Genomic DNA, 15,761 nt, shown 5'->3' with positions numbered 1-15,761 from the left:
AAAATACTGTAGACACTGGAAATCTGATACAAAAACAAAAAAATGTTGGTACAGTCCAGCACGTCAGGCAGAATCAATGGGGAGAAACATGGGGCGCTATTCACTGGCCACGTCCCGCCGGAATCAGGATGGAACATGGCCAGTAGATCCTGCGACAGGACTCACCTGAGGTTCCCAATGGTCAATACGCATCGCGGGATCTAACCAGATCTCATGAGATGTCGCCATCTGGTTTCCATCCACAATGGGCAGGATTCAGACTTGCATTATTAAGTGACCTTAAAAGCACACGTAACTATGTCTACACCGGAACGAATGACTACCCGGCATCTATCAGCCTCACTGAGGCGATCCCAGCCGGCTGCCATTTAGCACTGGTCCCCACGAACGGGGGCCGGCGGAACAGCACTTGGGGTGGTCGGCCTCTGGGTGGTGTGGTACCTTCCATCCTGACACCCTGGCAGTGCTACCCTTAAACTCTGGCAGTGCCACCTGGGTGCCACCCTGACATGGCCAGAGTGCCCAAGGAGCACTGCCATGATGCCAGGCTGGCTGTGAAACGTTGGCACACTGGCATTTTGCCTGCACTGGGGAGCAGGCCCGGGGTGCCCTGCCCATGTGAGGTGGGGTGTGGGTGGCCCAGGGACCCTGTTATAGGTGAGTTGGCGAATGGGGACGTTCTGGGGGTCACGTCGGGGAGTTGACAAGTGCTGGGAATTACTCCGCTAATCCTGCCCGGAATAGTCTCTGCTTTTTTAAAAATTAAATCGCAACCATGGTTGATGTTTTCAGCTCAAGTTGATATTTATAATGAGGCTCATTACCTTCATTTTAACAACCAATCTATTTTAATGTTCAGTTTATTTTTCACTGAGTCGGACAGATTTTTCCAGGCGTTGGGAAAGCCAACAGGTGAAATGTGTGCAAGGAGCTGGATCCATGAGGTAAGAACAGGAATGTTTCCGGCAGGCCCAACAAGCTAGTTAACCATTTCTCTGACCTCCCCCCAGCCCCTGACTATCTGTCTGCTCCCAAGCCACCAACCCCCATCAGAGGTTCCAACAGCCCTTGGACCACAATCAGAGCCACCCCCCCCCTGCAGGTGCCAGTGACCACTCCCATACAAACCCCCTACCTGCACACTCGACCTAGCTGCTCTTCTGAGCTCCAGCCTTCCGCTGGAGGCTTCCATGTTCCAATGGCCACCAGTCTGTCAATTCATCCACCCTCTGGGCAGGAAACTGACAGTAAATGATTGAAAGGATCTATAGGATGTTTGGGAAACATGCTCTTCTTCAAGTTTCTCAGCCCGGGACACAATGCAGGGTTTTCCACCCCTTCCCCCATCACATGTTTTGCAGAGCCAGATGACGTCAATTGTTTTTTTCCATGGCTCGCACCTCCAGCGCTGGGGACCGTGCAAGAGCGGGACAAGAAGATCCGCCGACAGGAAAGGCTGGAAGATATCAGCCCATGTCTGGGCTAAAATCCAGGCTAACGCTTCTCCTCAGGTATAATCCAGCACATTTTGGCTTCTGAGACCATTTGTCATGAAATACTTTCTTGAATGCCAATTATGGGTATGTCTCCCATAATTACAGTAAAACTAACAGAATGCATATTCTCTAGTTCAACAAATGACAGGTGTACTTCACCAGGGGTAGGATTATTCCAAAACATTTGTGACCATGTCGTAAGACATCAAACACTTACCCTTACAATAAGAATCCACTTTATAAGAGACAGCCCAAATCCAGAGATGGCTCCATATCTGCCTGCAATGGTGTTGGTTGAGCAGAAGGATAAAAAGAATCCAATCCAGTTAAATATAAATGCAACTAAAAAACCAAAGAAAATGAAAGTAGTCATTAATTTGAAAAAGTTCTAAAAGTTACAGAATTATAAATAAAAGCAAATGTAGCAGATGGTAACAGAATTATAAACCTTGTTAAGTTACATTGGCAATTGCACTCCTGAACATTAATTACACTGGATGTAAGAATCATTTGAACTTAGAATTTCAGCTTTGGGCACAATGGGGAAAATGCATCGGGCGGGATTCTCTGTCCCGCAAGCCCCGTTTTCCGGCATGGCACGCCCCCACCGGCAGCAGGATTTTCCATTCCCGCAACCGGCCAATGGGGTTTCCCATTGTGGCCACCCCACGCCATCAGGAAACCAGCGGGCATGGGTGCGCTGCCGGCAAAGCGAAGGATCCCACCGACGGAGAATCCTGCAGGCTGTTTTTCCGATTTGAAACGATGGTTCAAATTTGTGTCTAAATTCATCAGCATAACAAATAAAACATTTCCCATGAATCGTCATAACAGAGCAATACGATTGGGCAGGATCAGCACATTAATGGGAATAAAAATATTGGAGGAGGGCTCCTATAAAAAGCTGTTGTGAAAATGAAATATAAAGGGACACTTCTCTTTCTGAGGCAAATATGATTGATTCATTCAATGCAAACCACTGGTGAACAATTTCAAACTGAGCTCTTTGCAATTTAGTTTAAGGGATGTACTGATCTGAGTAATATTAACAAAAATCAATCGATGTGTAGGTTCATAAATGCTGCAGTTTTAAAACGCATTTGATAATGCATGAATGCATGGGTCTTAAGAGTAGTAATGAGTGTTTTCAATCTGAACAGTGCAAATTGGTTTAACAACTATCTCTGCAATGACTCGTGACCAATTGTAATTACTTTCCTAAGCATTTTACCAAGCCGTCTCAAAGTATTCTATCATTGCTCACTCCCAGCAATTGATTAATGAGAGGCTGGAAAAAATGGCTGTTAGACGGTATTTAACTTTGTGGATGGGGGGGCAGCATGTGCCGCAGTGGCTTGCACTGGGACTGCGGCGCTGAGGACCCGGGTTCGAATCCCAGTCCTGGGTCACTGTCCTTGTGGAGTTTGCACATTCTCCCCATGTCTGTGTGGCTTTCACCCCCATAAACCAAAGATGTGCAGGTTAGGTGGATTGGCCACTCTAAATTGCCCTTTAATTGGAAAATAAAAACATAATAATTGGGTACTCTAAATTTATTTTTAAAAACTTTGTGGATGGGTACTTACAGGCATACCCGGGGGGAGGCGCGAATCCTGCTCCGCTGCCCCGACGTCGGCTGCCCTATTCTCCGGCGCCATTTATCGGATGGCAGCGGGATTCCCACCACGCCGGTCGGAGGCCGTTGACAGCGGCCCCCCCCCGGCATTTCTCCGGGCCCCGATGGGCCGAGACGATGTCCAGTTTTGGCCAGTCCCACCGGCGTGAATTGCTCACCTCACACATGGCAGGACCTGGCAGGTGAGTATGCGGGGGGGGGGGGAGGGATCCGACACCAAGGAGGCCCCCACAGTGGCCTGGCCCGCGATCAGGGCCTACCGATCCTGCGGGTGGGCTGTTTCCGTGAGGGCCCTCTTTCCTTTGCGCCGGGCCCCTATAGGGCTCCGCCATATTGCCCGGGGGCTGGCGCGGAGAAGAGAACCCCCGCGCATGCGCGGAACTATGCCACGGTCGGTCTGCGCATGCGCGGAAATACGCTGGCCGCTTCGCGCATGCGCAAGATCACGCTGGCCGTTCCGCGCATGCGCGAACTCGTGCCGGCCCTTCGGCGCCGGCTGGAGCGGTGCCAATGACTCCGGTGGCAACCTAACCTCCTAGAAAGGTGAGAATTCCTCACCTTGGGAGGCCGTTGACGCCAGAGTCGTGTGCGCCTTTTTTCCTGCCGGCGTGGTGTCGTAGCCCCATTTTCAGAGAATCCTGCCCAAAATTCGGCAATGTGTAAAACTGGCATTGGACCAGAATCCACACCATCCTCGCCAGATGGACTAGGTTAGAATAGCTCTGGTGGTTAAAAGAAAGATCAACACTTTGTGATAAAGCGATATTTATATACCTGACCATTCAATTCGTACTGCCAAGCCCCATTACAATTTATTTTGAAAAGGAAATTCACTCAAGTCCTCATAGACAAATAGTACAAAACAGAACAGATCTTGCTCATAATTGCATGTAAAACCTTTGCCTCACCATTTGAGAATTTGGTTTTGCAGACACTGCATTGTTAACCTTGGCCTAGATTCCATTTAAAAATACACCAATAACTTTTTGTTTATTTATTCACTGGTTGTCAGGTCCTGGAAAGACCAGTGATTATTGTCCATCCCCAATTTCCCTTTAGAATATGGCTGTGAGCTCCCTTCATGAACTGCTGTGGTCCAGATGGTATGGACACACCCATCATGACCTAATTTTCGGCCAGAAGCACACGGAGCAGAAGATTTATCTTACTGATCTCCATCAAATACAAAATCTCTCAGTTTTATATATTCAACAGCAGCCCTACCCCCCCCCCCCCCGCCCCCCAATTGCAGGAGGTTAACCAATGCTACTCCTGAGAATTCGCTATTTCAAATGTCAAGTGAGGAGCCAATGCAAATTTAGGCTAATCATTACAAATTAATGACACTTTTAAATTAATCTCTTCACATGAAGCATTTTAAAAAACTTATAAATCTTGTCATGAAATAAAACGTATGACTTTTTGACGTAACTTATGGCATTTTAAATATCACTTTTTGAGCTGATCAAAATGATTGTATTTTTAAAAAATGTTTACATTTTCAATTTTGGAAAACTAATTATGCCCGCTAAAAATGCGACTAGGCCCGTATTCACTGGAGTTTAGAAGGATAAGAGGGGGATCTCACTGAAATGTATAAAATTCTGACAGAGTTGGACTGAAGGATACAGGGATGCTGTTTCCTCTGGCTGGGGGGGGGGGGGGGGTCTAGATCGAGGGGTCACTGTCTCAGGATATGGGGTAGGCCGTAGGACTGAGATGAGGAGAGACTTGATGAGGAGAGGGTGATAAACCTATGGAATTCTCTCCCACACAAGGCTGTGGAGACCAGGTTGATGAATATATTTAAGAAGGAAATAGATAGATTTCTAGACTCTAAAAGGTATCAAGGGGCATGAAGACAGCGCTGGAGTATGTTGTTGGAGATCGAGGATCAGCCATGATCATGCTGAATGGCGGAGCAGACTCAAGGGGCCCAATGACCGATCCCTGCTCCCATTTTGTTTCTGTGTTTGTGATACACTGAATGGAAGCCACACCCACAGTTTACCTAGCCTTTCTCGCCTGCACTGCTGATACCTCACTGCAGCCCACACTGAGATGGAATCCTCCCACAAGGCAGCCAAACTTCCCGCCACCAGGATTGCCAGAGGTTCACACAAAGGTTTATTCAGCAGTGAGACCCTAAAATCTGGGCCTTTAAATTACATTATTATGAGCTTAAAAGTGAAAATAATTACAAGGCTAATCTGAATCTTCAGATGCAAAAATTTTTCAATTTCTTTGCTCTGGTCTATGCAGGGTTTTATGACTGTGACATACTGATAGCATAGACGCAGGAAACTATTTTATTGGTTGTGAAGTCTAGGACTAGGGAATATAGATTTGGCTCTTTTTTAATATACTTTAGGGATTAAATTAGAAAATTTCTGCACAAACGCTAGTAAATATTTGGCACTTGTAGCACCGTCAATTTGACGCGAGGCAGGTTGAGGTAATGTCAATTGAAGGCTTTATTAAGCAGAACTTTATCCCCAGCAGCGTGGTTACAGAATGCAGCTGCTGAGGGAAATGGAGGGAAAAACTGGGTTCTTATACTGGCATTTCTGGGTGGAGTCCAGTAGGTGGCAGATCCTATCAGGACCTGGCATCCCTCCACCAATCGCCTGTCGACACGTGGTGTACCGTATTACCCCTAATACATACCACCACAGCACTCTTTTCCACAAATGACAACGGATGCAAGATCGATTGTTAATTTTAAATCTGAGATGGATCAACTTTTGTAAACCAAAGGTATTATGGGATTGTGGGGTACTATGGGACCAAGACAAGTACATGGGGTTAGGTCACAGATCAGCCATTATCTGATTGAGTGGAGGAACCAGCAAGGGTTGAGGAGCTGAATGATCTACTCCTGAATCTATGTTCCTGTTGGTTTTTATTGCATCACACCACAGTTTTGAAAAAAAGCCTCCGGAAGGATTTCCTAGCTCTGAGGTGACAGGCACGGAGGCCAGGAAATGCAGTGCTGCCACTGGGGAGGTTTCCCAGCAGGGAGGAGCCAAACGGAGACAGACGGCCAATTTTAATATTTAACAACACCATCAGATTCAATTCTCGGTGCCCACCAGCATTTTTCGGTCAGTCAAGCAGCCTCCCTGAGGCAGCTTCCCAGGGAAGGAGCCACAGGCAGGGAAGGCAGACCCTGTGGTGGGTCTGGAGGGGCCTGCCTGCTTAATTCCAATTTAAAGTTCACTTCTCCGAGGGAGCCGCCATGTTGTGGAGCCCTGTCAATCTCCAGCCTGCCTTGGCAGTGCTCACCTCTTTTGGTGGGGCTGCCGAGGGTCTGGAGCAGGGAGCCCTCTGATTCAGCCAGTAGGATTGGGAGTCCATCTTAATTAGGAGACGAGCCTTAAGGCGGCCAATTAGGAGGCCACCTGTCGGTCGTACTGTTGGCGAGTGCAAGTTCAGAACGGCATTTCCGCCTGACCCCAACGCACTGAAACCTGCAGTAAAATCTTGCCCCGTGCAGCATTTATATCAGTTGTGAAGCCAGCAGGTACAGGTAGATCTGCTGAAGCTACAAGCCGCAGGCAATTCTTTTCAGCCCAGCACGGATAAATTGAGAAAGTTTTACTGATTGCAATAATTTGGCTCCTGTTAGATTTTATTCACCACCAACAACTGTGATGTCATATGGAGCAACCCTTCATACTTCCAGAAGAGCTCAATTGTCAGGCCAACGTTGGTGAGTAAGACCAACTGATGATAGTAATTTGGTAGTTCTCATGTTTGCAGGTGTCTGCAAGCTTAATAATAAAAAGAAATTAAGTAACAATTAAATTTTGTTCAGAATTACCCACATAGTGCATTTATATGACTCAACTGATGATACACAAAAATGACTGGAGATAATTGCGTAGAGCCTGTGCTGTATTAACTATCAGTAGAAAACTGGTGGACAGTGGGTCGAGTCAGCTTGCCACCTGCTCATTCATGGAGGTCAGAGCCGCTTAGAGTCATGGGATTATTTCCAAAATTGTTAATGACTGACTCAGGGACCATTGCTACTTTTAACACTTAACTCTTCGCGCTGGAGAGGATCTTTTCATAGAATTATAGAATCCCTATAGTGCAGAAGGAGGCCATTCAGCCCATCGTGTCTGCACCGACTCCCTACGCAATTCCTCTCCTCCGTCCACCCGCAATTCCCGTAACCCCATAACCTAACCTGCACATCCCTGGAAACTAAAGGGAAATTTAGCATGGCCAATCCACCTAACCGGCACATCTTTGAACTGTGGGAAGAAACGGGAGCACCCGTAGGAAACCCACGCAGACACGGGGAGAACGTGCAAACTCCACACAGATAGTAACCCAACACCAGAATCGAACCCGGGTCCGTGGCGCTGTGAGGCAGCGGTACCAGTTTTCAAGCCTGCATGTTTCCTCTTCTCAAGGTGAACATGATTCCAGTTTTTGTTATTGATGCATCCCACTGAGTGAATTCAGAATGCTTGACCTCTGTCCCCATTTCATCCTCAATGCCTATGATTTACAGATCGTGTACTATGGGTGGAATAGTCCTGAAATTGGCAAACGTACAATTTTGGGTGGATAAGTGGGGATTGATCCGCCAATGCCGATGGCGACTTTTTCCACCTTATTGTGCAGCACTTTGTTGGATTGCCGGCTGATGGCCTCTGGCTTAATCAGCTGACCATGACCTCAGAGATTCAGTATCCAGGCATCATATTTAAAAGCTGCCCCAGCACAGAGCTGGCACTGGCCAAGGGAAAGGAAGCCAAAGCCAAGAAATATGCTGCCCTCAACTTAGCAACGCCTCCCTCAAGTGCCTACCAGAGTGCTACAATGCCCTCCACCTCCATTCTGGGCGAAGACCCCAAGCAAGGACAACAATCCCACGCAGGAGGCAGTGACAGCAGTGATCTGCGCCAATGCCCTCCAAAATAGGACAACCAGTACCGAAAGTGGGTGAACGATTTCCTCCGTTCCGCCCAATGTAAGTCATTCTTCTCATCACTCTCAACCCACACGCTCACAAACCCATCACACAGCCACAGGGATCACATTCAATGCCAGCTCAAGGGACATCACTATTCACTGTCCCACACACTCTCATTTCTCCTGCAGGTCATGTCCTCCTCCTGATCATGGCACCACTCACCACCCATACATGCCAGGCACCCTTATCACCTGCCTAGTAGGTGCCCTGCTTACACTCTCGCCATATGTCTTCATATAGGACAAGCTGACACACAACACGAGGGAGGGATCCACGATGTGTGGAGGGATGTCCAACTGCAAGGTCCTGACAGACTTTGAAAACAGAGTAAATCAGCTGGCCATGAGGCTGTGGAGCATTCCTGTGCTGACAATGAGGTTGGTGACACTTAACCAATTGAGGATCCTGCACTGCAACATCCATCAGACAACCATATCATGAGTGATATCTCCTGTTTCTCAAGCCCCTGCCATGCACTAATAATCTCTCCTTTCTTCCACAGCCACATCTGGGAAACAGCTGAGAGGGTCCATGAGTACGGGAGACATATCCGCAAGCATCAACATTGCTGACCCATCATAGTGCTCACAGCCACACCCTGCAGTAGCGCAGAGACACAGACCTCTGTGAAACCTCATTCTAGAGTAGCCTCAGGGTGGCAATCTGGTGAGCATACAACACTGTCTGATCCACAGCAGGGGGAGGCAAGGATATTCCAGGGTGCCAGTACTTGGAGGATTTCTGGAGGCCAGGAATCTGTTGAGCCCAAGTCAGATGAGGAGCCTCTGGACTTGGTCATATCTCAGTTTCTGGAGTGTGAAGAGAAGCTTGGAAACATCAGGAAGGGATATCTGGTGCACTCCTCATATTGCAAAGCACGCTGGAGGAGTTTGTCCGCCTTCAGACAGAGGTGATACCACCAACACACTGAAGTCAACACTGGTAGGCTAATCACCTATACCCTTGTCTTCCAGGACCTGAGCACCCTAATATCGTTCAGCCTTCTCCTCATTGTAGGAGAGGTGTGTTTCTTCCACCTCCTTATCATTCAGGTCCTCCCCATTTTGTATTGTCATGTTGTGTAGGATGCAGCAAGCCATATAGATGTGTGACATGCTCTGGGGAATGCACAGATAGATGTGTGACATGCTCTGGGGAATGCACAGATAGATGTGTGACATGCTCTGGGGAATACACAGATAGATGTGTGACATGCTCTGGGGAATGCACAGATAGATGTGTGACATGCTCTGGGGAATGCACAGATAGATGTGTGACATGCTCTGGGGAATGCACAGATAGATGTGTGACATGCTCTGGGGAATGCACAGATAGATGTGTGACATGCTCTGGGGAATGCACAGATAGATGTGTGACATGCTCTGGGGAATGCACAGGTAGATGTGTGACATGCTCTGGGGAATGCACAGATAGATGTGTGACATGCTCTGGGGAATACACAGATAGATGTGGGACATGCTCTGGGGAATGCACAGATAGATGTGTGACATGCTCTGGGGAATGCAAGTATAGATGTGTGACATGCTCTGGGGAATGCACAGATAGATGTGTGACATGCTCTGGGGAATGCACAGATAGATGTGTGACATGCTCTGGGGAATGCAAAGATAGATGTGTGGCATGCTCTGGGGAATGCACAGATAGATGTGTGACATGCTCTGGGGAATGCACAGATAGATGTGTGACATGCCCTGGGGAATGCACAGATAGATGTGTGACATGCTCTGGGGAATGCACAGATAGATGTGTGACATGCTCTGGGGAATGCACAGATAGATGTGTGACATGCTCTGCGGAATGCACAGATAGATGTGTGACATGCCCTGGGGAATGCACAGATAGATGTCTGACATGCTCTGGGGAATGCACAGATAGATGTGTGGCATGCTCTGGGGAATGCACAGATAGATGTGTGACATGCTCTGGGGAATGCACAGATAGATGTGTGACATGCCCTGGGGAATGCACAGATAGATGTGTGACATGCTCTGGGGAATGCACAGATAGATGTGTGACATGCTCTGGGGAATGCACAGATAGATGTGTGACATGCCCTGGGGAATGCACAGATAGATGTGTGACATGCTCTGGGGAATGCACAGATAGATGTGTGACATGCTCTGGGGAATGCACAGATAGATGTGTGACATGCTCTGGGAATGCACAGATAGTTGTGTGGCATGCTCTGGGGAATACACAGATAGATGTGTGACATGCTCTGGGGAATGCACAGATAGATGTGTGACATGCTCTGGGGAATGCACAGATAGATGTGTGACATGCTCTGGGGAATGCACAGATAGATGTGTGACATGCCCTGGGGAATGCACAGATAGATGTGTGACATGCTCTGGGGAATGCACAGATAGATGTGTGACATGCTCTGGGGAATGCACAGATAGATGTGTGACATGCTCTGGGAATGCACAGATAGTTGTGTGGCATGCTCTGGGGAATGCACAGATAGATGTGTGACATGCTCTGGGAATGCACAGATAGTTGTGTGGCATGCTCTGGGGAATGCACAGATAGTTGTGTGGCATGCTCTGGGGAATGCACAGATAGATGTGTGGCATGCTCTGGGAATGCACAGATAGTTGTGTGGCATGCTCTGGGGAATGCACAGATAGATGTGTGACATGCTCTGGGGAATGCACAGATAGATGTGTGACATGCTCTGGGGAATGCACAGATAGATGTGTGACATGCTCTGGGGAATACACAGATAGATGTGTGACATGCTCTGGGGAATGCACAGATAGATGTGTGACATGCTCTGGGAATGCACAGATAGTTGTGTGGCATGCTCTGGGGAATGCACAGATAGATGTGTGACATGCTCTGGGGAATGCACAGATAGATGTGTGACATGCTCTGGGGAATGCACAGATAGATGTGTGACATGCTCTGGGGAATGCACAGATAGATGTGTGACATGCTCTGGGGAATGCACAGAAGTGCTCTGCCTGATCTGTTGAGGCACCAGAACCTGTTTTCAGGATGCCGATGGTGCGCTTCACCAAACTCCAGGGGCGGGATTCTCTAATAATGGGGCTATGTTTTCACGCCGGCGTGAAAAGCGGCGCCAACCACTCCGGCGCCAACAGTCCCCGAAAGTGAGGAATGCGCCCCTTCCTAGGGGGCTAGGTTGGCGCCGGAGTGGTCCCCGCAGCTCCAGCCAGCGCGGAACGACCGGCGCGAGTTTGCACATTCACGGAACGGCTGGCGTATTTGCGCGCATGCGGGGAACGGCCGGCGCATTTCCGCATGTGCACGCTAATGCCGCCGTATTTCCGCGCATGCGGGGGTTCTACTCTCTGCGCTGGCCCCCGGGCACTATGGCAGAGCCCTACAGGGGCCCGGCGCGGAGTAAAATAGCCCCCACGGAACCAGACGGCCCGCCAATCGGTAGGCCCCGATCGCGGGCCAGGCCACCATGGGGGCCCCCCCGGGGTTGGAGACTCCCGGCCCAAATTTCTGCATGAGCTTTGCTATACTTTCTCTCAATAGGAGTCTGAGGCTGCCGTACACGTGTCATCAGCCACGTCCTTTGTGGAGAGCCCTTGTCCTTGAGGAGTCAACCCTGCAGCCTACATTGTCATGGAGTCATACAACAAAGAAACAGGCCCTTTGGCCCACCACGTCTATTCCGACCATCAAATACCAATCCATAATAATCCAATTTTTAACCACTTGGTCCATAGCCAATCTGCCTTGGCGATTTAAATGGGATGCGAGATTACCTCTGTCCATCACCCTCTCAGGCAGCGCGTTCAATATTTTTGCCACCCTCTGGGTGAAGAAATGTTTCCTCAGGTCCCCTTTAAACCACTTACTCAAACAAAGAACAAAGAACAAAGAAATGTACAGCACAGGAACAGGCCCTTCGGCCCTCCAAGCCCGTGCCGACCATGCTGCCCGACTAAACTACAATCTTCTACACTTCCTGGGTCCGTATCCTTCTATTCCCATCCTATTCATATATTTGTCAAGATGCCCCTTAAATGTCCCTATCGTCCCTGCTTCCACTACCTCCTCCGGTCGCGAGTTCCAGGCACCCACTACCCTCTGCGTAAAAAACTTGCCTCGTACATCTACTCTAAACCTTGCCCCTCTCACCTTAAACCTATGCCCCCTAGTAATTGACCCCTCTACCCTGGGGAAAAGCCTCTGACTATCCACTCTGTCTGTGCCCCTCATAATTTTGTATACCTCTATCAGGTCTCCCCTCAACCTCCTTCGTTCCAGTGAGAACAAACCAAGTTTATTCAATCGCTCCTCATTGCTAATGCCCTCCATACCAGGCAACATTCTGGTAAATCTCTTCTGCACCCTCTCTAAAGCCTCCACATCCTTCTGGTAGTGTGGCGACCAGAATTGAACACTATACTCCAAGTGTGGCCTAACTAAGGTTCTATACAGCTGCAACATGACTTGCCAATTCTTATACTCAATGCCCCGGCCAATGAAGGCAAGCATGCCGTATGCCTTCTTGACTACCTTCTCCACCTGTGTTGCCCCTTTCAATGACCTGTGGACCTGTACTCCTAGATCTCTTTGACTTTCAATACTCTTGAGGGTTCTACCATTCACTGTATATTCCCTACCTGCATTAGACCTTCCAAAATGCATTACCTCACATTTGTCCAGATTAAACTCCATCTGCCATCTCTCCGCCCAAGTCTCCAGACAATCTAAATCCTGCTGTATCCTCCGACAGTCCTCATCGCTATCCGCAATTCCACCAACCTTTGTGTCGTCTGCAAACTTACTAATCAGACCAGTTACATTTTCCTCCAAATCATTTATATATACTACAAAGAGCAAAGGTCCCAGCACTGATCCCTGTGGAACACCACTGGTCACAGCCCTCCAATTAGAAAAGCATCCCTCCATTGCTACTCTCTGCCTTCTATGGCCTAGCCAGTTCTGTATCCACCTTGCCAGCTCACCCATGATCCCGTGTGACTTCACCTTTTGTACTAGTCTACCATGAGGGACCTTGTCAAAGGCCTTACTGAAATCCATATGGACAACATCTACTGCCCTACCTGCATCAATCATCTTAGTGACCTCCTCGAAAAACTCTATCAAGTTAGTGAGACACGACCTCCCCTTCACAAAACCGTGCTGCCTCTCACTAATACGTCCATTTGCTTCCAAATGGGAGTAGATCCTGTCTCGAAGAATTCTCTCCAGTAATTTCCCTACCACTGAAGTAAGGCTCACCGGCCTGTAGTTCCCGGGATTATCCTTGCTACCCTTCTTAAACAGAGGAACAACATTGGCTATTCTCCAGTCCTCCGGGACATCCCCTGAAGACAGCGAGGATCCAAAGATTTCTGTCAAGGCCTCAGCAATTTCCTCTCCAGCCTCCGTCAGTATTCTGGGGTAGATCCCATCAGGCCCTGGGGACTTATCTACCTTAATATTTTTTAAGACACCCAACACCTCGTCTTTTTGGATCACAATGTGACCCAGGCTATCTACACCCCCTTCTCCAGACTCAACATCTACCAATTCCTTCTCTTTGGTGAATACTGATGCAAAGTATTCATTTAGTACCTCGCCCATTTCCTCTGGCTCCACACATAGATTCCCTTGCCTATCCTTCAGTGGGCCAACCCTTTCCCTGGCTACCCTCTTGCTTTTTATCTACGTGTAAAAAGCCTTGGGATTTTCCTTAACCCTATTTGCCAATGACTTTTTGTGACCCCTTCTAGCCCTCCTGACTCCTTGCTTAAGTTCCTTCCTACTTTCCTTATATTCCACGCAGGCTTCGTCTGTTCCCAGCCTTTTAGCCCTGACAAATGCCTCCTTTTTCTTTTTGACGAGGCCTACAATATCACTCGTCATCCAAGGTTCCCGAAAATTGCCGTATTTATCTTTCTTCCTCACAGGAACATGCCGGTCCTGTATTCCTTTCAACTGCCACTTGAAAGCCTCCCACATGTCAGATGTTGATTTGCCCTCAAACATCCGCCCCCAATCTATGTTCTTCAGTTCCCGCCTAATATTGTTATAATTAGCCTTCCCCCAATTTAGCACATTCATCCTCGGACCACTCTTATCCTTGTCCACCAGTACTTTAAAACTTACTGAATTGTGGTCACTGTTACCGAAATGCTCCCCTACTGAAACATCTACCACCTGGCCGGGCTCATTCCCCAATACCAGGTCCAGTACCGCCCCTTCCCTAGTTGGACTGTCTACATATTGTTTTAAGAAGCCCTCCTGGATGCTCCTTACAAACTCCGCCCCGTCTAAGCCCCTGGCACTAAGTGAGTCCCAGTCAATATTGGGGAAGTTGAAGTCTCCCATCACCACAACCCTGTTGTTTTTACTCTTTTCCAAAATCTGTCTACCTATCTGCTCCTCTATCTCCCGCTGGCTGTTGGGAGGCCTGTAGTATACCCCCAACATTGTGACTGCACCCTTCTTATTCCTGATCTCTACCCATATAGCCTCACTGCCCTCTGAGGTGTCCTCTCGCAGTACAGCTGTGATATTCTCCCGAACAAGTAGCGCAACCCCGCCTCCCCTTTTACATCCCCCTCTATCCCGCCTGAAACATCTAAATCCTGGAACGTTTAGCTGCCAATCCTGCCCTTCCCTCAACCAGGTCTCTGTAATGGCAACAACATCATAGTTCCAAGTACTAATCCAAGCTCTAAGTTCATCTGCCTTACCCGTAATGCTCCTTGCATTAAAACATATGCACTTCAGGCCACCAGACCCGCTGTGTTCAGCAACTTCTCCCCGTCTGCTCTACCTCAGAGCCACACTGTCCCTATTCCCTAGTTCTCCCTCAATGCTCTCACCTTCTGACCTATTGCTCCCGTGCCCACCCCCCTGCCATACTAGTTTAAACCCTCCCGTGTGACACTAGCAAACTCCTCACCTTAAATCTATGCCCTCTGATCTTAGACACCTCTGCCATGGGGAAAATATTCTTATGATCAACCATATCTATGCCTCTCATAATTTGGATACCTCCATCAGATCACCCTCCCAGCCTCCTCTACTCCAAGGAAAACAAACCCAACCTAGCCAGTCACTCCTCACAGCTGAAATTTTCCATCCTAGGCAACATCCTGATGAATCTCCTCTACATCCTCTCCAGTCATTGAAGATGTCAGAGATCTGAGACCTGCTGAGGATGCATGAGTTGTGGCCGTTTCAGGGGTATCTCGTGATGTGTTGGGTGCTCTGGATCCATGGAACACATACAGGCCACCAACACTTAAAATAGTACAACACTATTTTATTAAGTGAGAAACTGTTGAACATACTTTCACTGTGGGTTAACACGATGTTAGATTAAACTAAAGACCTATGTCTGTCCTAACCAGTCTATGCACTCAGCACATGGTGAAGATCTGTGCTGTAAGCTGTAAGCTCTGTCCTTCTGAGAGGCTGCATCCCGAATGAGTGGGAAAACTGATGCCCTCTGTCTAGATAGTGAGTGTGCTCTAACTGGTGATTGGCTACGGTGTTGTGTGTGTTGATTAGTCTTGATGTGTGTCCATCAGTGTGTGTGTCTGCACCATGATATACTGGTGTATATTATGACATCCCCCTTTTATAAAGAAATGTATGTGTATGGCAATAAATAATG

General features: G+C 48.3%; 1 protein-coding gene across 5 annotated transcripts in view; it reads right to left on the bottom strand.

The window, feature by feature from the left end:
- LOC140408460 (NEDD4 family-interacting protein 1-like) overlaps nucleotides 1-15,761 on the bottom strand; it is a 180,595-nt gene that overhangs the window by 151,150 nt on the left and 13,684 nt on the right. For 4 of the 5 annotated variants that reach the window (XM_072495686.1, XM_072495689.1, XM_072495685.1 and 1 more), the window contains exon 3: nucleotides 1,714-1,838. In XM_072495686.1, the coding sequence (XP_072351787.1) occupies nucleotides 1,714-1,838 (125 nt within the window). The remainder of the gene's footprint in view (nucleotides 1-1,713; nucleotides 1,839-15,761) is intronic. The other variant, XM_072495687.1, reaches the window with a different exon arrangement.

Source organism: Scyliorhinus torazame, chromosome 3, assembly GCF_047496885.1.
Source record: "Scyliorhinus torazame isolate Kashiwa2021f chromosome 3, sScyTor2.1, whole genome shotgun sequence".
Lineage (NCBI taxonomy): Eukaryota > Metazoa > Chordata > Chondrichthyes > Carcharhiniformes > Scyliorhinidae > Scyliorhinus > Scyliorhinus torazame.
The sequence above is the reverse complement of the archived record's forward strand: the minus strand, read 5'-3'. Positions and strand labels throughout refer to the sequence as shown.